Here is a 25,272-nt window from a genome sequence, read left to right on the forward strand (position 1 = left end):
CCATGATTTGCAGAGAATTCATTGTCAAACTCTAGGAAGGACATGCAGAGCTACACTTCGAGTCGTCCCAGAAGAGCCTGCCAACGACAAGACCGCAGGGCCAGCGGTCCTGGCAGAGACGCCAGCTCCGCCACCTTTTTGTTTGTCCCATTCCCATAGCAAACCTCTCTGATGGTGTCAGTGCGATGTCAGTGGTTTACAGAATTGAAGCCAAGGGTGATGAGTCACGCATTGTTGACTGGGGTCAAAGTCGCCCAGATGACCCTCTGCCCTGTGGCACACCCTCTGCCTTTGGAGCCGTTGAGCCAGATGGAGACGTACAGAGCACTGGAGGCTCCTTGACCGACTGCTACCCCAGCTCAGATTTTCTGACAACCATTGGCATGTGGATACCAACTCAAAGGGCTTCAAGTTTTTCCTTATCGTGTTTAAATTTTTTTTTTTTTTTTTTTTTTTTTGCGGTACGCGGGCCTCTCACTGTTGTGGCCTCTCCCGTTGCGGAGCACAGGCTCCGGACGCGCAGGCTCAGCGACCATGGCTCACGGGCCCAGCCGCTCCACGGCATGTGGGATCTTCCCGGACCGGGGCACGAACCCGCGTCCCCTGCATCGGCAGGCGGACTCTCCACCACTGCGCCACCAGGGAAGCCCTAAACTTATTTTTTTTTAATCTATCTCGTTTATTGCTGGAGACGATCTACATATTACAAAGTTACATGGGCAACTCACAGTTCATGATTGAATGAGGCTGTATAAACCCCTAACAAGACAGTTTGCTTGGCAAAATTAATTTTGGAAGCGAAACACCCCATAGTTGAAAGAGCAATCAGGTGATATATTATAAAAAGATCAGGAGTGAGACCTAAATTACCTGAGCTGACCCTCCCCACTGACCAGAGAGCTGCCCAATTGCTACTATCCATTCTGCTCTGTGCTGCATAAGCAAAATCCGAAACACACGGGCTCTGGAGGGTATTAAATAAGATAGTCATTTAGCCATGACTCTTGTGGGTGTGTCTTAGAAAACAGCTTCTAATGATTAAAAAAAAAAATTCCAGCTACAGAAGAAATGCCGATTTTAATGTTTGTAAGAGATCAAATTTTTGATGAGGTATTTTAAAATCGACTTTAATTTTCCATTCAAAGGGCATGTTTTTCCCCCTCCAAAGAATCCATTTAAAAATCCAAACAAGTTCTATTTGTAGAAACTACTCATCTTATGTCTGTATTGTTCTGAAAACCAGCAGCTGGTCTGGAAGACCCTGGTCGCTTGAAAGCGCATAGACACCCCCTAATATACTGCAATCTGTGGTAACGCCTTTGGACCTAATTCGAAGTTGTTATGTTCAATACCCTGGATCTTTGGCCCTTTTTCTGGTTATTCGCTTGTTTGCTAGTCAAGATATAGTGAACTCATATAGAACCAACTTGGAATGGCCTTTCAATTCATTGCAGATCCAAACTCGACAGAACACAGAAGAAACGTGTGCTCACCTACGGTTGCAGAGAAATTTGAGTAGGCAGAGTCATTGGTATATACAAAGGTAGAATTATGGGGAGGAAGCACAGTGAGGTTGTGGGTTCGTAATGCTGGGTAAAACAACAAAAGAGAAAAGCACAATGAATGAGTGACACGAAAAACAAATGGAACCGACATATCTCTCAACTCAACACGCATCGACAAGTGTGCCTTTCATCCCGCAAACGGCTTGGATTTTCTCTTCCGACCCCACCTCCCTCTTATTTTCTCAGGGGACATTAGGGCAACTCCAGCGGCCCCGTTCAGTCCCAAACCTAGGGCGTGATCGCCGCTGTGTTCGGTTGCGGTTTGCTGGCTCCCGTTCCCATCCAGATACTCAGTTGAGAGATATGAAATTGAACTCGGCCACAAAATAGCCTTAACAAAAGGATTAACGGTTGTGATGTCACAAGAACTGATGAAACAGCAACACAGCATGAAAACACCTGCGTGTTATTATGACGAATGGACAAAACAACAGAGAATTCAGCGACAAATGACAAAGCAGTGTGTCCATGCAATGACTCCCAACACCATTCGACTGTCCCCGGGAGTAAAATTGAAACATGCCGGTAAAGCACGGCCACGTGAAGAATGGACCCAACAGAGCAGTGCAGTGAAACCTGCATCATAAAAGTGTCTCGGGACAAACACCGATAGAGCTCGAGATTTACGGGAAAATAACACTTTGGGTGAACAAACTTCAACCACAGTGCAATTCTATCTGATAATCTATGGCGATGAAATGAGGGGGTGAGGAGAGACATACGGATCTTTATTGGAGCTCTGTTTGAAGTAATTCCTAAAATAGCACCAGGGTCCTAAACAAGGAGCTCTTTTGACAATGCAATTTCCACTTGGAATGATCTCATTTCAAAGGCTTTAAAGTAAAGGCCCTGAGAAAAGAAAATTAGATTATAACAAGGGGAAACCATGTCTTTTAACCTGAGGTAGTCATAAAATAACTATCAGAGGGACCTTCCACCCCTATGGTACAGACTATTTCGAGAAAATATGGAGCCCCAGTGGCCCCGTCCAGGTTTTCCTGTGGCCGCCACTGCTGCCTGATACGCAGACAAGCAAAAGGCAACGCAGAATAAGGCAGGGCCTCCGGTGGCCCTACACAGGAGGACAGCACCGTTCAGGGACGCTGCTCCTTGACTGAGCTCCTCTAAGGATGCCAGCAGACTTCAGCCGTAATGCTTCTCAATTTGCAAATTAAAAAACAAAAAAAGGTCTTAGAATCTGAGTTGGCAATTTACGGCAGCACATGAAGTCCCAGGAATAAGGAAAACACCAGTGTGCTGGTGTGGAAAGCATAGTAATCAGCAATGGGGCGGGGGGGGCGTTTAATCCATTACAAAGAACCCGTATAGACAATCTGAGCGCGTGCCAGGATGGCCGTACATAGCTCTCCCGTTATACACATCAGTCGTTGGACATGATCAAGTGGAATAAGGAAACAAAATGTCAAAGCATCCCAAATCACTCAAAACTCAGACTTCAAAAAAGCTTCTTATTGGAATGCAAAAATGCTCAGGGCTGTCTGGGGTTTCTCCTTCTCAGAGTGTCTGAATTGCTTCAGATAGAAACTTTATCTTCCATGGAATTGGGGACCCTCGGACGCATCTTAGGTGATGTTGGATCTTTTCACAGGAGGGCTTCCAGTGACGTGGAGAGGAGCTGACAGGTAGGTCGGGGGGGGTACCTTTGCTAAGTGAAGTCGTGACCCCGCAAACAAGGGCGTCAGTCTTCGTCGGCACGACGTTTGGCCCTAGGTTCCAATGGGCCCCCGCTCTGGCAGGCATGGAGATTACCCCATTTGTGCCTACCTAGAAAACGTACGTCGGGACTTGTCCAGAGACTGATCCCCCATGTACCGCTTAAAGCTGAAAACAACTGCATTTGTTTAAAGGTTGTTGGACGAAATGCACATCTTAATGTTTTGAAGCATAAATTCTGTCCTTCAACCATAAAAACATATAAAAGTTCTAGTAAAATCCTTTGCCATAACAATGATTAGGGAGAAGCTACACAAATGTTTATTCATCTCTGTCATCGAGGATGCTGTTTGTTCCCTTGTCCCTCCCAACGGCCCCTGATTCCCTAGGGAAAGTGCATTCCTGGGGCCCTGGTTACTGTCCCCACCCAGTCTACCTCCAGTTGTCTCCTGAAGTTCGTGGATCCCATCCACACTTTCCAACGGCCAGTAATGGGAAGCAGAAGCCAAGACGTCAAACCCTTGGGGGAGAAAAGAATAAAAATGTTACATCACCATTAGGAAAGAAAGAGCTGGACATACGGAACCACTTACCACCTCCATCAGGAATTGGGGAAAGGGTAAAAGTGTCAGAGTGACTGTGGGATGTATTCAAAATGCATTTGAATAGATTCAGTACACACTCCCAGTGTTCAAAACACTCAGTAATTAAATGAGTGTTTTTACAGAATAAAACATAATAAATAGGAATAGAGAGATACCTTTTAACCAAAGAAAATAAAAGCCACGATGCCTAGTGGTGCAACACAAGAAGCACACCCATGCGTGTCAGAAAAAAAGACAAGAATGTCCATTACCCCAGTATTACTTCCTGCGTTTTAGAAGACATAGCTGATACAGTCAGACAAGAGAAAAAAATGAGGTTGAAGGGCTTCCCTGTTGGCGCAGTGGTTAAGAGTCCGCCTGCCGATGCAGGGGACACGGGTTCGTGCCCCGGTCCGGGAGGATCCCGCGTGTCGTGGAGCGGCTGGGCCCGTGAGCCGTGGCCGCTGGGCCTGCGCGTCCGGAGCCTGTGCTCCGCAACGGGAGAGGCCACAGCGGTGAGGGGCCCGTGTACCGCAAAAAAAAAAAAAAAAATGAGGTTGAAAAAGAGGAGGAAACCAACACTGATATTGTGCAGACGTTGTGTAAGGTTCTTTACAAATACTTCCTCATTTCATTCTAATGATAATCTATAAGATAACTGTACTCTTAGCCTATCTTTTATGACAAGGAATAAAATGCCCCCTCAGGAGTCACCCAGCCGACTGGTGTCCTCCATACACGTCTCCTGCATTGGTCCTGATCTTTCTATTATCTCTCTGCTTCCACCATATTAAAAATGAATCCTTCCAAAATTACCTTTATGTTCCTTGTGCTTTGCGTAGACAGCATTTTGTGCAGATATGTTCTTTTTTATTCTGCTCTTCTCACTTAATACCATACAGATTATCTGATTTATTTTTTTCTCTCTAACTCTCATAATCGAGTTTGGGTAATAGTCCCTGGAGAGGCTGCACCATCACACACTGAATTGTTCTGCTAACTTGAATCTTCTTTTGGATTATTTCTCTGTGAACAGTTCCCAGAAGTGGAAATAATGGCCCAGATGACTAAATAATAATCAACTGCCTTGAATGTCTGCCAGATTACCAAAAAGGTAAAATTAATAAAGTAATCTTTGTGTTGCTCATTGTAAAAGACGTGGGTTTTTTTTTGCGGTACGCGGGCCTCTCACCGTTGTGGCCTCTCCCGTCGCGGAGCACAGGCTCCGGACGCGCAGGCTCAGCGGCCATGGCTCACGGGCCCAGCCGCTCCGCGGCATGTGGGATCTTCCCGGACCGGTAAACGAACCCGCGTCCCCTGCATTGGCAGGCAGACTCTCAACCACTGCGCCACCAGGGAAGCCCAAAGACGTTTTTTAAGAGGAGATAATATAATCATTATTTTCAAATGATATATGCTTGATAGTGAAAACGAAAAACTATTACAAATAAGAAAAGAATTTGGTAAGTGAAAACCTGTTACAAACAATAAAAGAATTTAGTAAGGAGGCTGATACAAATTAAATATGCAAATGTCAATAGCTCTCCTGTATTCAAATAATAATTCTAACAAACAGAAGAAAGGTTCTCATTTATAAATGCAGCCAAGACATTTAAGAACAAAAGAATAAGAACTATACAACATTCTCATGAAGAAAACAATAAAATCATGCTAACGGATATAAAAGAACCCTTGAAAAAATGAAGGACTTAACCTATTCTTGATTTAAAAAAACCCCAAATCATAAAAATATCTACTGAAGATGCTCAACTTTGCTAATTATTAGAGAAATGTCAATCAAAACTACAATGAGGTACCACCTCGTACCGGTCAGAATGGCCATCATCAAAAAGCCTACAAAAAATAAATGCTGGAGAGTGTGTGGAGAAAAGGGAACCCTTCTACACTGTTGGTGGGAATGTAAACTGATACAGCCACTATGGAGAACAGTACGGAGGTTCCTTAAAAATCTAAAAATAGATTTACCAAATGATCCAGCGATCCCACTCCTGGCCATATATCTGGAGAAAACTGTAATTTGAAAAGATACATGCACCCCAATATTCATTGCAGGACTATTTACAATGGCCAGGACATGGAAGCAACCTGGGTGTCCATCAACAGGTGAATGGATAAAGAAGATGTGATACACACACACACACACACACACACACACACACACACAATGGAATACTACTCAGCCCTAAAAAAGAATGAAATAATGTCATTTGCAGCAACATGGGTGGACCTAGAGATTATCCTACTAAGTGAAGTAAGTCAGAAAGAGAAAGACAAATATTGTACGATATTACTTATATGTGGAATCTAAAAAAATGACACAAATGAACTTATCTATGAAACACAAACAGAATCACAGACAGAGAGAACAGACTTGTAGTTGCCAAGGGGGAGGGGGAGTGGGGGAGGGATGGATTGGGAGTTTGGGATTAGCAGATGCAAACTATTATACATAGAATGGATAAACAACAAGGTCCTATTATACGGCACAGAGAACTCTATTCAATATCCTGCGATAAACCGTAATAGAAAAGAATACGTAAAAGATTATATATGTATAACTGAATCAGTTTGCTGTACAGCAGAAACTAACACACACTGTAAATCAACTCTACTTCAATAAAATAATTTTTTTCAAAATCAGTTCTTCAGCAAGAATTTCTCATCCATACTTAAGTTTTGTTGATCCAGTTTGGTGAGAGAGAGGGGGAGGGAGGGAGGGGTATCAATATTCAAAAAGAAAAGCTAATAAAACCTTTAATTTTTCCTTTTCAGCTTTTATTCCAGATTTCCCCATTCCATCCCTTCCCTGTCACTTACTCTGTGTGTCAGTAAAGGGAAGCCCTCACCCCTTGAATCTGTGTAGGGCAATACCGATTTTATTCAATGGAAATCTACACCACACAGAGGAAAATTGGTCCCTGCCAATTTGGGCAGATCTCGGACCCCTCCTGCCTGGCCCATGACACACCAAGCTCATTCCACAGTGGGACTCGCCTGCTGTCCCCCCTGCTCTTCTCTCGCTGTGCATAACCGACTCTGTCATTCAAGCCTCTGCCCTCAGGACACCCCCTCCAAGAGGCCTGCCCTGATCACCCCTCATCACCACCACCATCCACTCTTTCTCCCAATGCGTTGTTTTGTCTTCCCGTAGGGCTTACACTATAATTTGAAAGGTTTTGCTTGTTAATATATTTGTTTGTTGTCTGTCTCCTATACCAGACTCTTAGCGACTTGAGTGCGGAGAATTTGTTCTATTTGCACCTTAGCCCCGTGTCTAAAACACAGCCTGGTGTGTGTGTGTATGTGTGCATGTGTGTGTGTGCATGTGCGTGTGTGTATGTGTGTGTGCATGCACATGTGTATGTGTGTGTCAGAAATCTAGGTTTTTGCATTTGAACTCTCCCCCAAATTTTAATGTTAGCAATTAATTCTTAAAAAAACTATATAGGTGGAATGAATGATGAAATTGCAATAATGAATAAATAAAAGAATAAACCTAGAAAGACTGTAATTCTGATGCCCCCCAATTTCTAAATGCCAAATTTCCATTTGTTCAATAGTGTATAAACATTATTTTTAAAAATTATATCATAAACACTTTTGTGTTTGCACTAGGACGATGAAGAATGAAGTTCCTACCATGACCTAGTGACTCTGAGGGTCCTTTATAGACGATACAACACGATGTTGGTGACGGATGTTAACTGGACTTACTGTGCTGAACGTTGCACGATATATACAAATACCAAATCATGATGTTGTACACCTGAAACTCATTATTAATTTTACATGCCAGTTATATCTCAATTAAAAAATAAAAATAAAAAAAGGGAACAAACAATTGATTCACACAGGAAAAAAAACCCACTACATAACTACGGGAATTATAATTACTATAATCACCTGTGTTAGCCTCCTTGCCATCTAAATGGGGCCAGTGAGGTGAGCTGCCCCCATCTCCTGAAAATAGAACCAGCTGCTCTGTGTACCCCAGGGCCAGGAAACTTCTGGATAATGACATGGTTTATTAAGTCCCCTCATTACAAAAGTTATCTGTAAAAGGCAGGTTTATAAACTTTTTTCAAGCGATGTGCAATTTCTTGGCCTTTGCCATTTATGGATTTAGATTTATCCACCATCACAGCTTCCTAGCACTGTCCTCGGGGCCAGAGCAAGAAATCGGGCAGCCTGGGGCCAGAGAAAAGGATCCAGGTGTGGGATGGAGTCCCCAGTTTCCCCTCTCTGGGCCTCACCTCCATCAACTCTCGAATGGGGAGGTGGGCTAGAATAGCCCCTGGTGGTCCTTCCAACAGCATGCTATAGTTTGGCACAAAATGACAGTCACAGTCACAAAACACATGAATGCTCGAAACGATTCGAAGTTCTTTTTCAATTACTGATGAAACTAAATACCTATCTATGCGGTAGAGATAAAGACCAGGAAAATATCGAGTTCCCTGGGCTAGTATAGAGAGGCAAGGCAGAAAACGAAGCCAAAACCCCAGCTGGGGGTTAAAATCACACAGGCTGTCTGTCATCAGGGACTCAGCTCACCAGACAACCAGCAAACCTTCAACGGACAGTGCGTCATCCAGCCAACAGGTATTCACCGAGCACCTAGTATCTGTAAGGCACAGGGCTGGGTACCACACCGAGAAAACAGGAAACGCTTACTGGTCCTCCTAGAACCTTAGAAAGGAAGCTTTGGTGTGGTTGCCCTTCAGGACACTAGGGGTCCAGCCTCTACTGGGGACCCCGGCTCACCGAGCATCCCGGGCATACCTCCCCCACTGGGCTGACCACGCTGTTCTCATCTTCAACAACCTCTGTATGAGTCTGACCACCCCCAGCTCCCTCCAAATTTGTGACCTTCGTTACCACTGTGTCTTATGAGCGTTGGGACCTCGGGCAGAGCACTCACTCTTGGGCAGAAACGCGTCCTCACCTGGAGGCTGGCAAAGCCGCCTCAGGGCACAGGGGGGGGCTGCATGGGAGCTACGCAAAAGCAGCCACTACGCCATCACGCTGGCGTTTTTATTTACCGCTTCCTGCTCCTTAGAATACAAGGCTACAATTTACGTAGCCTTTCCCACACGGATGGGTATGCAGGGTGTTTCCAAATTTCTTCCCATTAGGAACAGAGTCTCTGCATGTTCACTGTGTGCCTAGGCGGATGCCCTTGGGTGGAAGTCCTGGGAATCAGGTTTCCTCCACTGGGGCCCCCCTCAGGATGCCGCAGGCTTCAGGGGTCAGAAGCAGAAACGCATCAGGCCTCCCAGGTGCTGATGGTGCACAGATGACGGGGGTCAGACTTTTCAGCAGGAAGGGGGTTGAGGAGGAAGAGAAGACAAAATAAAAGGACTGGAGGAGGAGCGAGAGGAAGAAAATAAGGGAGAAAGGATGACAGGAAAGAAAAGGAGAGAGAGGGAGAGAAGGAGGGAAACAGGAAGGAAGGAAGGAAGGGGGGAAGGAGAGGAAGCAATAGGGTTTCGTCCATAGGGTATAAAAAAAATACAGAAAAACACCTAGATGTTCAATAAATATCAGCCTTCCTTTTTATTCTTAGAAGGAAGGAAGGCGGGAGGAAGAAAAGGAAATAAAGATTTAAAAATGTGGGGTGACCAAGGGGGGAGGGGGTGGGATGAACTGGGAGATTGGGATTGACATATACACACTATTGATACTATGTATAAAATAGGTAACTAGTGAGAACCTACTGTAGAGCACAGGGAACGCTACTCAGTGCTCTGCGGGGAGCTACATGGGAAGGAAATCCAGAAAGGAGGGGCTGTGTGTACAGTAGAGCTGATTCACTTTGCTGTACCGCAGAAACTAACACAACGTTGTAAAGCAACTCTACTCCAATAAAAAGTAATAAAAATTTTTTTAAGTAAAATAAAATTAAAAAGTGGGGTGGGGAGAACAAGAAGAAAGAGAGATTGCTGGAGACGGGCGGATTCAACGCGGAGGAATCTCTCGCAGCTACGGAGCGCTGCTGACAAGGCAGCTTAAGACCCCAAACTCCCTGCACTCCAGCTGTCCGCCCAGGCCTCGGGGCACGTTGCTCCTTTGCAGTAACATTTCTATGATCGTCAGTTTTATTATTATTTCTCTGAGTAGTTAGTTGACCAAGAAATGTTTTTTCTACCCTAAAGTCGGATGGAAGAGCAGCACTTCCTCTATGGAACCAAGACTGAGTGCAAGCCACTCCTTGAAGCTAAGGGTCAAGGATGCCAGTGGACGTGGGTGGAACCGGGGGGCCGCAATGTGGCCAAGGGACCACACGGCAAACACCCTACAGCTTCCCTTCCCACCCTGACTGCGGCCGGTGTCCTAGGGCTGCCTTGTCGCCTTCCTGGCCACACGCACGTCTCTCCTGGGAAACCAGCGTGAGCTGGGCTGTGAGTTAGCGACAGGGCACGAACAGCCTCCGTTTGGTGCGATGCTAGATGACCTATTTATCCCCAAATCCTTCTTTCGGCGTTTTGGCTAAGGAAAGGGGAGCCTGTGGAAATTCACCGCCCTCACACCCTTTTCAACAAAAGATTGAACTCAAACATGAGGATGAAAGAGACACGGCAGCCCCTGTACCACTGAGACGGCAGGCGGAGGTGGCAGTGACGGCGGGGTGCTCCAGCACCCACCGCGACGGCCGCGTCACTCCAAAGGGGACAGAGTCCCACCCCTCGTCTACCTTCACCCCGCACGGCTCTGGTGCTCCCACGAGACCGGAGCCTTCCCCTGGGAACTGGCTTCCCACCTGGGTGGGGTCGGGGATGCTGCACCCGCCATCTCCGGTGGGTCATGGAGTTGGCAGGGCTGCCCGTGACGATAATCGTGGCCAGAGGCATGCTCACCCCCAGGCCGGAGTTGTCCTCCGGGCTCCCAAGCGAGGACTTGGGGACGTTAGTGTAGGGTCCCCTCTACCACGCGCATGCCAGCCGGGCAGCAAACGGGAACAAGGGCCGGCAAAGCGAATTCCCGTCACTGTCACGCAGGCCGCCCCCTCTGCGAAGGGGCAAGGGAAGTTTTCATGTCTCCTCTATCCTCCCCGAGGAAAGCCTCAGGGTGGTGCTTCCAGACTGAGGACTCAGGGGGGCAAAGGAAAAGCGGACCCAGCCGGATGGGCGAGGGGTTTCCTCAGAGGAAATGGAGGAATCAAGCTCCCATCGGAGGGATGGGGACAGGACGGGGTGGTGCGGGGAAGGGGGGTATGCTCTAAGTCAGCTCAAGTGAATCTGTGCTGGAAACACATGGTGTAAGTAAGAGACAGAAGGTGCTTCACCGGTGAACACCCCCGTGTCCTGAATGCCCCGGAACCAGAAGCATCCGGGCGCGGAGAGACCTGCTTCCCCGAGAGGGAGGTGCAGGATGACGAGTGACCCACGGGACAAGGTGCCAGGACAGCTGGTGGGGCCAGAGGAGCCCAAGAAGGGCCTCTCGCCCACAGCCTCAGAGACAAACAAGCGAACTGCTTCCAGACCCCGGGCTGGGCAGGGAGAGCAGGTAGTGAGCAGACCAGGAGGGAAGCTGCCTCACTTACCTGGATGGGCTTGTGACCTGGTGTCGGCTCCGTGCACCTGCACACAAAACACCACATTGTAAGACATGCAGGGAACCTCCCGGCGAGTCCCGTCTCAGCGAGCAGCACCTGGGGACATTACCTGAAAATCACAGTAAGATAACAGCAGGCAGGAATGCCAGCAGCAGAGAGGCAGCAGTTTCCTCATGTTTTTTGCGGAGGCGATAACGTGATCCAAGCAGAGTTCCTGAGCGTCTGGGACAAAGTGGCGCGTTTAACTTTCGCTCCCTTGGGAAAGGGACATTTTCACAGGTTCCAGAAAGAAGAAAACCTTCTGTTTCCCTAGAGTTTGTGAACTGCAGAGAGTTAAGGCAGAGGGTCGTGAGAGTTAATGGGTGTTTCGTCTTCGTCTCCAGACTCAAGGGTCTTCGGTGATCAATAAACACACGGGAACGATCAGACCGGCTCGGGGACGCAGGGAGGAGACAGGCAGCTTCCGATCGCAGCTCCCGAGAAGCAACCCAGGGCTGCGGCTGCAGTGCCGAGGCTCGGGGGCGATCGTGGGTCCCTCGCGGTTTTCTGTTTCTGTCAAGAGCCTTCAGTGGTATCCACCCAGGTTCGGAGTTGGAAGTTTCTCTTTTTCCTGGAAGTGGGAGGAATTGTGTCTGGAGCTCCCTCGGGCTCCTGGGCTGGTGCGTTGCTGCCCGACTCCTTCTGGTGTGACTCAGGCTTGCACCTCGTCCGTCTGTCTGTCCCCCAGCGCTTGGGGTGGAGAGAGTGAGGGATGTAAGGCTCTCTCCTCAAACTTTGCTCTGTTCTGCTTCTCTATTTATGTCCCGCGGCTGCTGCGCCCTTCCTGGGTCCTAACACCAGCCTGTTATGCACCACTGGGAATTGCCTTCAGGACCTGAGGTTCAGAAGCAGAGCAGACAGGCATGGGGCACATACATACGTCAGCTACCTTCCGCCAGCGCCTCAGAGGCAGTGTAAACATGCATAAGTACAAGACGTACAACACACCGTAAACTCTGTTTAGAGCGGAGCCTCGCTTGCCCAGAGAGAGAAGGAAGGTGATTTAGGGATGGAAGAAGAAAATACACCGCACCCTCGTGCCCTCTGAGAGATGCCGGCCACGTTTTCTCTTTAACCCTTTCAGAGACGGATGAAACTATTTACAAGGTGCCCTGAGCGATCACAGCAATCCCCACAGCCCACCACAGCATCCAGGGTAGTGTTCTCAAGGTCACGGCTCCCCAGCTCCCGGGCCGTGGATGGGTCCTGGTCCGTGGCCTGTTGGGAGCCAGGCCGCACAGCAGGAGGGGAGCGGCGGGCGAGCGAGGCTTCATCTGCCGCCCCCCATGGCTCGCATTATCGCCTGAACATTCCCCCCACCCTCTCCACCTCACCCCTAGCCCCCCATCCCACCTCCCCCGGTCTGTGGAAAAGTTGTCTTCCACGAAACCGGTCCCTGGCGCCAAAAAGGTTGGGGACCGCTGCCCAAGGTGATAGCAAAGTGTCAGGCCCTTAGCCAGCCTCAGCCCACTTTACTAGAGACCAAAACTTTATACTGCATACACACACACATGCACGCACGATTATAATCACTGCTATAATGTGCTATGTGATTTAAATAACACTTACCTCACTGTACCATCTCCAGTGCTTACTGGCTGTGTGCTCTTAGGCAAGTTACTGAACCTCTCTGTTTCATATTCCTCATCTGTGAAATGGAGGTAATAGTTTCCGCTCCATAGAGTTGTAACAAGAAATGAGATGATACATACAGGGCTCTCAAAGCAGTGCTTGGAAAATACATAGCACTCCATAAATGCTAGCTCTTTTTTGCAAAGAAAAGATGTCACTCAATAAATGTTAGCTGTGATTATTATTACTATAAAGTAGAAAATAACACCCACTAAATGTTAGCTTATATTACTAGCTCCTTTGTCCTGACGCTAAGTGGGGACAGAGCCCTGAGTCCAAGTACTTCCTAAAGAGGATAAGAAAATGCCCTCCAGTCCCCATGGGGGAGAAAAAAATGTGATGTCAAAACCGTGAAGTGATGACTTTTAGTTTGTGACTGCAGCCCACAGCCTCCCAGATGATCTGATAGGCTGAACCAGGCTGCACAGCTTCAGCAGGGCTCCAGAAATTCATGTGCACGTTTCTCTATCTCTTTGCACTTGAAAAAATGGTGAATTCCACTGTGGTAATTGCCACCTTTATCCTGCCGCCTGGGCTGATCGCCTAAGGGGAAAAGTAATTTACAACTTCTATCCCCGCATTTCACCAGTTTTCTGTCCCTCCTGTTGCCTGCCTCCAGAGGAAAAAGATGCATGAGGAGGGACAGCAGACTCAGATTTTTCTTAGGCCAGGTCTTAATTTACCAAGAATTAGACAGATTGCTAATTAAATGGACCTCTCCCATCACCGAGACCGAACCACGCTGGTTTGTTCCTTTTTTAACCATAAAAGTCACCATCAACCTAGAGATTGTCATACTGAGTGAAGTAAGACAGAGAGACACAAATATATGATCTCGCTTATATGCAGAATCTAAAAAGAGGGTATAAATGAACTTATTTACAAAACAGAAACAGTCATGGTTACCAGGGGGGAAAGGGGGGGGAGAGATAGATTGGGAGATTGGGACTGACACACACACACACTACTACATATAACATAGATAACTAATAGGGACCTACTGTAGAGCACAGGGAACTCTACTCAGTACTCTGTAATGGCCTATATGGGAAAAGAATCTAAAAAAGAGCTGATAGATGTATATGCATAACAGATTCACTTTGCTGGACAGCAGAAGCTAACACAACATTGTAAATCAACTATAAGCCAATAAAAATTTTTTTTAAAAAATCACCATCAGATAACGGGAGGCATCCCAATACAATAACGGTAATAAAAACTGGACAGAGGGACTTCCCTGGTAGCGCAATGGGTAAGACTCAGCGCTCCCAGTGCAGGGGGCCCGGGTTCGATCCCTGGTCAGGGAACTAGATCCCACACGCATTCCACAACCAAGAGTTCACGTGCCATTACTAAGGAGCCCGCATGCTGCAACTAAGGAGGCCACGTGCTGCAACTAAGACCCGGTGCAACCAAATATATAAAATAAATAAATAAATATTTTAAGAAAAACAAAGGGTTAGAAATCAAATTCAGCAGAACCTGCCCTCACTCACCATGGACTTACTTTTGCTCTCCATGTCAGACGGCAGGTCTGTGCTGACTCACGTCATTTACCTTTCTCACGTCCCGTTCAGGTGTTGAGATGAGCCCACCTCCGTGTAAGGCAGCCTTTCCCACCGTGGGGACGTTTTGGAAATGGTGCTGACGGGGTGTGGGTCTGGGAACCCATTGCTGTGGATCCCCCTGTGGGCCTCCTCTCATCACCTCCTTCAGGCCATCCCGAATACCATCTTGACACTGAAATGTCCCCTTCCTAAAGCCCTTCCTTTCCTGTTGTGTTTTTCTCAATGTCATTTACCACTATCTGACACCCCCTACATCTTAAATATTTATTTCATTCATTGATCTCTCCCCACCAAAACGTAAGCCCCATAAGAGCACGTAAATTTTTGTCTTGTTCTCTCTGTATCCTCACCTCCTGGAACAGGGCTTAGTACTTAGTAGATACTCAGTATTCAATTATCCAACAATTATTTTAATGAGTGTATGTGTGTTTAACAAGGGATGCAAAAAATTGTTATGGTTTGGTAAAAGTGTATCAGGTTTGTACTGAGGTAGATGTTAATTAAGTATTTTAAATGGGACCTTAATATCACTTATATGTGGAATCTAAAAAAAATAAAAATACTCTCATACTCAGAGAGTAGAATGGTGGTTGCCAGGGGGAGGGGGAGGGGGAAATGGGGAGAGGCTGATAAAAGGGTACAGACTTTCAGTTATAAGATGAATAGGTCTGAGAAGGACAAATATCATATGATATCACTTATATGTGGAATCTAAAAAAAATGGTACAAATGAACTTATTTACAAAACTGAAACAGAATCACAGATGTAAGAAACAAACATGATTACCAAGGGGGAAGTGGGGAGGGATAAATTGGGAGATTGGGATTGACATATACACACTACTATATATAAAATAGATAACTAATAAGGACTTACTGTATAGCACAGGAAACCCTACTCAATACTCTGAAACGGCCTATATGGGAAAAGAATCTAAAAAGAGTGGATATATGTATATGTATAAGTGATTCACTTTGTTGTACAGCAGAAACTAATACAACATTGTAAATCAACTATAATTTTTTTTTTTTTTTTTTTTTTTTTTGCTGTACGCGGGCCTCTCACTGCTGTGGCCTCTCCCGTTGCGGAGCACAGGCTCCAGACGCGCAGGCTCAGCAGCCATGGCTCACGGGCCCAACCGCTCTGCGGCATGTGGGATCTTCCCGGACCGGGGCACGAACCCGTGTCCCCTGCATCGGCAGGCGGACTCTCAACCACTGCGCCACCAGGGAAGCCCAATCAACTATAATTTAAAAAATTTTTTTTCAAAAGATGAAGGGGGGACTTCCCTGGTGGTACAGTGGATAAGACTCCATGCTCCCAATGTAGGAGGCCTGGGTCTGATCCCTGGTCAGGGAACTAAATCCCACATGCATGCCGCAACTAAGACTTCGCATGCTACAACTAAGGAGCCCGCCTGCTGCAACTAAGATCCAGGGCAACCAAATAAATAAATTAAAAAAAAAAAAAGATGAAGGGACTTCCTTGGTGGTCCAGTTGGTAAGACTCCATGCTCCCAAGGCAGGGGGCCTGGGTTCGATCCCTGGTCGGGCAACTAGATCCCACATGCATGCCGTGACGAAGATCCCACGTGCTGCAACTAAGACCCAGTGTAGCCTAAATAAATAAATAAAAATAAATCTTCTTTAAAAAACAAAAAATAAATAAAATGAAGTGAAAAGATGAATAGGTCCGAGGATCTATGTATAACATAGTGACTATAATGGGTAATACTGCACTGTGTAATTGAAATTTGCAATTTCAACAGAGTAACAGAGTAGAATTTGTGTTCTCACCAAAAAAAAAAAAGATAAATATGTGAGGTGAGAGGTGACGGATGTGTTAATTAGCTCTGCTGTGGGAATCCTTTCACAGTGTATATATGTGTATATCAAATCATCACGTCGCACACCTTAAATATATTACAATTTTGTCAGTTATACCGTGATAAAGCTGAAAAAAATAAAAATAAAAGGAACCTTAAATTCCAATTAGGCTCTATTCAATAAAGTTTTACAGGGATGAAGCAAAGTGTGAAGCCAGCTGAAGACGGGGGCATAAGTGGATTATTCACCCGCAACTGGATACGTGTCCTGCGCCCGAGCAGGACAGCCTGGACCTCAGGAAGAGCGCGGTAGAGCCTCCCAGGTGCTCGGAGCGCCGGCCAGGCTGTGAGGACGCTGAGTTCCTAGCGCCCGATTCTCATCTCGCCCAGAGCTACACCTCCCCAGATGCCACACATCCCTCAACAAACCATCGGCGCAGACCCCCGCTTGCCCCTGCTGTGGACACAAGCAGCGTTTGGGGGTTTCCTCTGCAGGGTGTTTCCTACACCAGCCACGTGCTTCCATCCGGTGGGCAGATGGTCACGGGGCGGGCCGGACCCCTGCAGCACCTCGGCGCGCCCCGGGCCTGCAATTGACCAGAGGGGTCATGCGTCCTCCTCGGCTCCAATCAGCGTCTTCCCGGGGCTAATATACCCGCCCTGGAAGAGAGGAGGCTCCCCTCCCCCCATGGCGCTGCTGACCCCCAAGGATCTTAACTTAAGGCTGCTCATGGCCACTTTGCCTCTACAAAGAGTAGAAAGAGCGGACAACTGAGCTAAGAGATTCGATGGTGTCTGCTGAGCTCCCGGACCTGAGATACAGCGGCAGTTTTCGCGGAGAGGCACCGATCAATCAACTCCTGTTTCCCCAGAGTAAGTCTGATTTTCGTTTCTGTCCCTTGCCATCGGAGGTCTGGTGAATGGGATGAATTTGAGAAGCTGCAGTCGTTTGTCATTCAGCGCCTGTGTAGGCACAGGAGGCAGCAAAGGCAGAGAGAGGCGGCGCTTGGCCGGTGTGTACCAGACCCTCCCCTCACCACTGCCCGGCGTCGGGCAGCCTCACTTCTCATCCCGGACGCGCTGGGATGCTCGGCCCCACACCAGCCTCCGCGCTTCCCTCCCCACGGTGTGTCTCTGCCTGGGGCCTCTCGCACTCGGCGGCAGGTGGGATGCCTGGGGGCCCCATGCAGCAGCCGCATGCACCAGCACCCAGAAACAGGGGCCTCGCTGACAGGAAGCAGCCCTGACCAGTGAGGCTCGGAGCTCAGTGGGTAAACACCCCTCGTCCTCCGCCACTCCAGGAGCAGCAGCGGAGTGACAGCTCCTTGAACTGACTTGCCCACCTGCCTGTTGTACTCCCCCCTGTAAACACTGCTGCCCCTAGAATCGGCTCCCAAGAAAACTACACACACATGTCAACCCCAGGCTCTGCTTCTGGAGAACCAAGGATAAGACCGACCATCGCGGGTGACGGTTCCATGGGTCCCGACATTCAGGCACAGCTCCATGGAGTCACGGAGTGCCCTGAAGTCGCATGCACAACTCTTTTGAACACACACACGTGAACTTCTGCGCGGAGAGTATCCGTAGCTTTCATCCCGCCCCCAAAGAGGAGTGAGGCGTAAAAGCTTAAGAAACCGTTGAGCTGCGGAGGAAGGTTTTAAGAAGACTGTGCCTGGCAGACGTGGCTCACTCCCTGCCCCAAATGCAGTCTCTCCCGTCTCCCCAGGCAGTATCCCAAGCGTATTTGGGCGCCCGTAATCTCAGTTAAAAACGGCCGCTTCCTTTTCAGCTGGGGTGGCCAGGGGGCTACACACAGCGAGATCGAGGCAGACGTCGGTGGCACAGGCTTCCGAGAGAACGCTTTTGACCTCTGCTCTTCCTGAAGCCTGCTGACCTTGACCTTTTATCTGGCTGGAGCATAGAAGTGATAAGAACAAGTGGAGCAGCTCTCCTGCAGTCGTGGGACTGGAAACCCAAGCTTCTTCTCTGAGGACATGGAAGGCTGGAAAGAGCATTACCCCCTTCACAGCAGGAGCAGCCTCCGTCTACAGCATCATGACTTTTCGTGGGTCCACTAGCAAACAGAGGTCAGGGAAACTACCCAGCCTGAAATGTGGTCTGAAAAGACAGACCCCTCTAAGGAGAGGAGGGCGTGAGTGTCGGCTCACACGGGGCAGGGCATGGGGGAAATGGGGCCAAGCCAGTAAGGAGAGTTCAGCAAAAGAATTGCAATGAATTTGGAAAGGCCAATGTGGGCTAGGTGAGAGCACACAGCCCTCGGCCACTGCAGACACAGGGGAGCTCACACCCCATCCCAGGCCCTTCTCCATGACCCCAGCAGGTGCTCAGAGGAAGAGGGTGGCAGGTGGGAGCCTGGAGGCAACCTCTCAACAGGGCTCACCAGGGAAGTGAGTGGCCACCACTGAGAAGGCATGACGCCTGCCTGGACCTTCTCCCCCAGGCACCAAAGTCCTGAAATTACTGTAGAAGGACAGCCAACACTGCACCCCAGGGCACTGGGAAGAACCTGTGCAGCTAGAGGAAGGGGAGACTCCACCCTCTGTCCCCAGAGAGGGGCAGAGAGATCCCTTTGTACTGGGAGAGGGGCAGAGCCACTGGGGACATCCACCCGAGATGCAGGAACTCAGGCCACCTGAGCCTGAGGCCAACCAGGGAAACAGAATTCCCACCGTCCCACTTCCAGGCTGGCAGCACTCGGCACCCTGGTAACGGGAGAGGCGAGAGCATGGGGAGCTGTTCTGGCTGACGAGAAAGGGCTGGAGCTGAAAGTGGGGCCAGAACACTGAGGGGCTCCCTCTGCCGAGCCAACCCCACCGCAAGTGCAGGGCTGTGCCAGCGGAGTCTGAGGCCTGTGCAGCACTGATGGTAACCATGGCGACAGAACCCAAGCCAGCTCTACTCCCGACCAGACTGACTGAACATGCATACACATGCACACAGGCATACACACACTTGCATATACACATACATACACATGTACATATACACACGTGTATTGCACACATGCGCACATACACGTGCGTGCACGTGCATTCACACACATGCACAGGCACGAGCAAGCATATGCTCACCCATGCACACACAAGGCGCACACACATGCACACATGTGTGCGCACATATACACACGTGTGTGCATCCACACACATGCGCATGTGTGCACATATGCATGCACAGGTGTGCATTCACACGCGCACACACATGCACAAGCAAACGTGCTCACAGGCACACAAGGCATATGCACACACGCATAACATGCATAGATACAGTGCATACTCGTGCATTGAAATACATGTTTATACATACATGCATACTTGCACATACATGCCTTTCCACACACGCACAAGCACACATGTGCACTAGTGCGCGCACACACACACACACACACTAATGGCCTAGCAGAAAAGAGCTGTACCCCTTTCCTGGCACGAATACTGTTGACCTCAGCCTCCACTGTTTTACACCTGATGCCCAGCATTTATTCTAAAAGTATGACACACAAAAATAGCAAGAAAAAGCAACACACTGCCTAGAGACAAAACAATCAAAACTATGTCAGAAAGTTACAAATAATAACCCTGACTAATATGTTAAATGCTTTAGTGGGAAAGTGTGACAGCATATATGGACAAAGGGAAAGTTCTGCAGAAAGATGGAAATTATATGAAGGAGTCAAATGGAAACGCTGCCGCTAAAAGTAAAACATATGACACACCAAGCGCTCCTGCCACGAGCTCGTCAGTAACAGTAAAACATATGACACACCAAGCACTCCTGCCACGAGCTCGTCAGTAAAACATATGACACACGAAGCACTCCTGCCACGAGCTCGTCAGTAACACATATGACACACCAAGCGCTCCAGCCACGAGCTCGTCAGTAACAGTAAAACATATGACACACCAAGCACTCCTGCCGCGAGCTCGTCAGTAGACTCCCCACAGGCAGGGAAGAAATCAGGGAACCCTGTGATAGGTCGATTAAAACTATCCAAGCTGAAGCACAAAGTGAAAAAAAGGAACTTTTTTTAAAAACCAGAGCATGAAGGAGCAGTGTCCCAATATTCCGATATGTGTCTATTCTAACACATGTATAGTGGAAATCCCAGAAGTAGAAGTGAGAAAATGAGGCAGAAAAACATGTTTGAAGAGCTAACGGCCAAGAATATTCGAAAATAATGGAACACATTCAACCACAGACCCAATAAGCTCGGAAAATCCTAAGAAAGATAAATCCCAAACACACCACACAGGTGTACACACACACACACCCCACAAACATGTGCATACACATCACACCATACATACACACACGTGCACACACACCGCACATGCACATACACACAAACACACCACACACACACCGCACGCACCACATAAACACACTGCGCACCCCTAGGCACATGACATCAAAAGAGAAATCACAAAGGCAGCACGAGGAAAATCCACGTTACACACAGAGGAGCAAAGACAAGAATCGCGGCGCACTTCCTATCAGAGACTATGGACGTCGAAAGACAACGTAGGGAAATGTGTGGTGGGGGGAGAGGGCTCCTGCAACCCAGAGCTCCACATCTAGTAAGTGGCATTTTTCAAAATGAAAGAAAAGGCTGAGAATAGGGGAGTGAGGAGAGACTGGTCCTGGGCATAGCGTTTCTTTGGGGCGGGGCACGACGATGAAAATGTCCTGAAATTAGACCGCAGGGGGTTGCGCAACCTTGCGCATACACTAAAAGCCACTGAATTTTGCACTTTAAAAAAAGTGAGTTGGATGGACCTAGAGGGTGTTGTGCTCAGTGAAATGTCAGACAGAGAAAGACAAATACTGTATTTTTTTACTTATATGTGGAATCTAAAAAATAAAACAAATGAGCAAACATAACAAACCAGGAACAGACTCATAAATACAGAAAACAAACTAGTGATTACAAGTGGGGATGGCAGCGGAGGAAGGGGATCAAGAGGAATAAGCTACTATGTATAAAATAAATAAGACACAAGGGTGTCATGTACAGCACAGGGAATAGAGCCAGTATTTTAAAATATCCTTATATGGGGCATAATCTGTACAAACCCCGAATCACCATGTCGCACACCGGAAACTAATGCTATTGTAAGCCAGCTATACTTCAGTTTTAAAAATGAAAGAGAAAGACACACTTTTTCAGACAAACACAAATTGGAAGATTTCATTGCCAGCAGACAAGCACTGCTAGAAATGTAACAGAACAGTATGCCACTAGACAGAAACGGGATCTACACAAGGAAATGAATCTCTCCAGAAATGGTTACAATTGAGGGTTTTTTTGTTTTTTGTTTTTGCGGTACGCGGGCCTCTCACTGTTGTGACCTCTCCCGTTGCGGAGCACAGGCTCCGGATGCGCAGGCTCAGCGGCCATGGCTCACGGGCCCAGCTGCTCCGCGGCATGTGGGATCTTCCCCGACCGGGGCACGAACCCGCGTCCCCTGCATCGGCAGGCAGACTCTCAACCACTGCGCCACCAGGGAAGCCCCTTATTTTTAATTGCTATAAAAATTAAATTGTCCAGAAAAGGAGTAGAATATGCTGTAGGTTGATAGCATATGTGAAAGTATAATGTATGAAAAATACCACAGAAGAAGGGAGGGGAAAAGTGGGAGCACACAGCTGTGAGGGGTCTGCACTACACTTAGAGGTATAACATGATTGGAAGGTAGCATGTGACCTATTAAAGAGAGATATCTTAAGATAACCACTGGAGAAAAGTATAGTACACCTTAGGACAGCCACTGGAAAAAAATGTTATAGAGGTATAAATAGTAAGCTAATAATAATACATAAAATGGAATCATAGCAAATTCTGAATTCATCCAAAAGCAGACCAAAAACAAGGGCTAAGGGGAGAAGGAAGGACCAATGGAAGAAATAGAAAATAACTGGCAAAAAAAAAAGTAAAGAAACTAACTAGCAAGGAGAATAGATTTTACTCAGTCATTGCATTGAATCTAGATGATCTGAACACATCAAATAAAAGACAGAGATTCCCAGACTGGATAAAGTAGAAAAGACCAAACCATATACTGTCTACAAGAAACACTTTTTAAATATAAATACACAGCAAGGTTAAACCTTAAAGTAGAGACCAGAAGAGGCACATCTTGCAAACACTAAACAAAAGAACACTGAAGCGGCTATGTTATCAGACAAATTAGACTTCAGAATTCAGAGATATTATCAGGGATAAAGAGAGTCATTACATTACAAAGGGATGAATTCAGCAACAACACGTAACAGTCCTAAACATGTGTGCAACGGACAAAAGAACCACAAAGTACATGATACAAAAACTGGTATAAGTGAAAGGAGAAATAGGCAAACCTACAGTTATATCTGGAGACTCCTCCCTCAGGAATCAATAGAATAAGTAGGCAGAAAATCACTAAGGATACAGAGCTGACCAACACTGGCAACGCACATTGCTGACATGTATAATGACATTTATAAAACACTCCACTCGACAACTGAGAAATGATATCCTTTTAAGTGCACATAAAACAGTAACCAAAATAGATCATATTCAAGTACACATAAAACATTAACCAAGGTTGATCATAAAAAAAAACTCAACAAATATAAAATATCGAAATCATGTAAGGTATGTTCTCTAATCAATGGAATTAGACTAGAAATCCAAATGAAAGAAAGGTGTCTGTATTTGAGGTGATTAAAATGTTCTAAAATTAGATTACGGTGATGCTTACATGACTCTGTCAATACACGAAAAATACTGTACACTTCAAATGGATGAACTTTACAGTATATAAATGACCAGAACTACCAAGTGAGTTTATCACAGTCACATGAAACAAAGTCAACATAAAAAAATTTACTGTAGTTTGATATGCTAGCAATGAATAATTAGAAATCAAAATCTAGACGTCATTTATAATAGTGCCCCAAAATGAAATAGGTATACATCTAAATATGTACAAAGAGCACCTAAATAAATGGAGTAGATAATTGAATACTGTTAAAATGTCCAGATTCTCCCCCAGATGATCCCACTCAAATCTCAATTCTACAACCCCAATCAAAATCCCGCCAGGGTTTTTTGGTAGAAATCAACATGCTGATTCTAAAATGAATGTGTAATGAAACTGGAATAGCCAAAACTATTTTGGAAAATATGTACGAAGTTGGAGAACTTTAATACCTGGTTCAAGACTTACTATAAAGCTGCAGTCATCAATAGAGTGTGGTATTAGCAAAATGTTACACATTTATGTGGAATGAAATAAAAAAGAGAAGTAAACTTAACCTATACTGTTAATTTATTTTCAACAAAGGGAACACAATGGAGAAAGGGTAAGTTTTTTTCAGTATATGGGGCCGGAACTATTGGACAGTCACAAGCTAAAAAAAAGGACTCTCAACCCATACCTCACCACACGGCAAAAAGTAACTCAACTTGACTCATAGTTCTAAACATAAAATCTAAAACTATAAAACTTCTAGAAGAAAACATGGTGGGGGGGGGATACTTGTGACCTTGAGTAGAGCAAAGACTTATTAGAAAAGACACAAAAAGTACAAACCATGAAAGAAAAAGTGAGAAATTGGACTTCATCCAGTTCAACGAAATTTTAAACCTAAGCTCTTGGAAAGACAGTAGTTAGAAAATGAAGACAAAAGACTGGAAGAAAATATCTGCAAAATGTGTATCTTGATAAAAGACTCTCAAATCTCAAAACAAACAACTCAGTACACAATGGATAAGGATCTTGAGGAGACAGTTCACCAAAGAAGATATATTGATGGAAAGTTAGCACATGTAAAGATGTCCAACAGCTCTGGCCATGATGCCAATGCACATTAACACCACAAGGATTACACCCGTATGAGACTGAGAAGAAACTATCAGACCAAGTGCTGGTGAGGAGACAAATCGGCTGGAACTCTCAGACATTACTGTTAAGAATGGTCCAGCCATGGTCCAGCCATTTGAAATACAAGTTTGCAGTTCTGTGTAAACCTGAACGTACCCCCATCAGATGACCCCACAAGCCCACTACTAGGTGCGTACTGAAGAGAAATGAAACGTGTTCACACAAAAGCCTAGACGCAGATGTTCCTAGCAGGTTTACTCATAATCTCCAAAGACTAGAAGCAACCCACATGTCCTTCAACAAGGGAATGGATCGACAAACCGTACCCATAAAAGGGATATCCGTAAAAGAGTGCTTCTCAGTTTTTCTAAAAAGGAGAAATATTGATACACACAGCAGCATAAGTCTCACATTCCTTATCCCAAGTGAAAGAGGGAGTTCATTCCTATGAGTTCCTTCTTATAAAGACAAAACAGTGGAGACAGGAAAGAGAGCAGTGGTTGTCTGGGTGGGGGTGAAAGGAGATGTTAGTTATAGAGGGGCACAAGGGAAAGTTTGGGGGGTGTTGAGTTTGTTCTATATCTTGCTATGGTGGTGGTTACATGACTCTATGTGTTTGTCAAAACGCATAGAACTAGACTCTAAAAGGGTGATTTTTCTGTACATATGAATTATATATATAAACCTGCCCCCAAAGTCATGTATGCTAATAATGGCAGAGCCAACGGTGAGAAGGAGCTTTGGGTCTTTAATGACATCATGGAACTACCATACCTGTCCCTCTGTTTAGCTAAGCCACTGGAGTCTAGTTTCAGTTAAGTGTACTCAAAAATAATCTCCAACTGATACAGGATGCCACGCTGATTTGGACGTCCTCATGATTACTCATCTTAGGTGATTTCTCAGTCCACTTTGTGCCTGA

The 25,272-nt window shown here is 46.6% G+C and overlaps 1 protein-coding gene across 1 annotated transcript in view; it reads right to left on the reverse strand.

Annotated features, from left to right (window-relative positions):
- The window catches only part of ADGRD1 (adhesion G protein-coupled receptor D1), a 145,473-nt gene extending 133,403 nt beyond the window's left edge, over nt 1–12,070 (reverse strand). Inside the window, exons 1-3 of the mRNA XM_082668155.1 lie at nt 11,509–12,070; nt 11,388–11,424; nt 3,676–3,759 (exon numbers count right to left, since the gene is read on the reverse strand). Of these exons, the coding sequence (XP_082524281.1) occupies nt 3,676–3,759; nt 11,388–11,424; nt 11,509–11,574 (187 nt within the window). The 5' untranslated portion in view covers nt 11,575–12,070. The remainder of the gene's footprint in view (nt 1–3,675; nt 3,760–11,387; nt 11,425–11,508) is intronic.
- Nucleotides 12,071–25,272: the final 13,202 nt, after the last annotated feature.

Source organism: Grampus griseus (genome assembly GCF_964374135.1).
Source record: "Grampus griseus genome assembly, chromosome: 12".
NCBI lineage: Eukaryota > Metazoa > Chordata > Mammalia > Artiodactyla > Delphinidae > Grampus > Grampus griseus.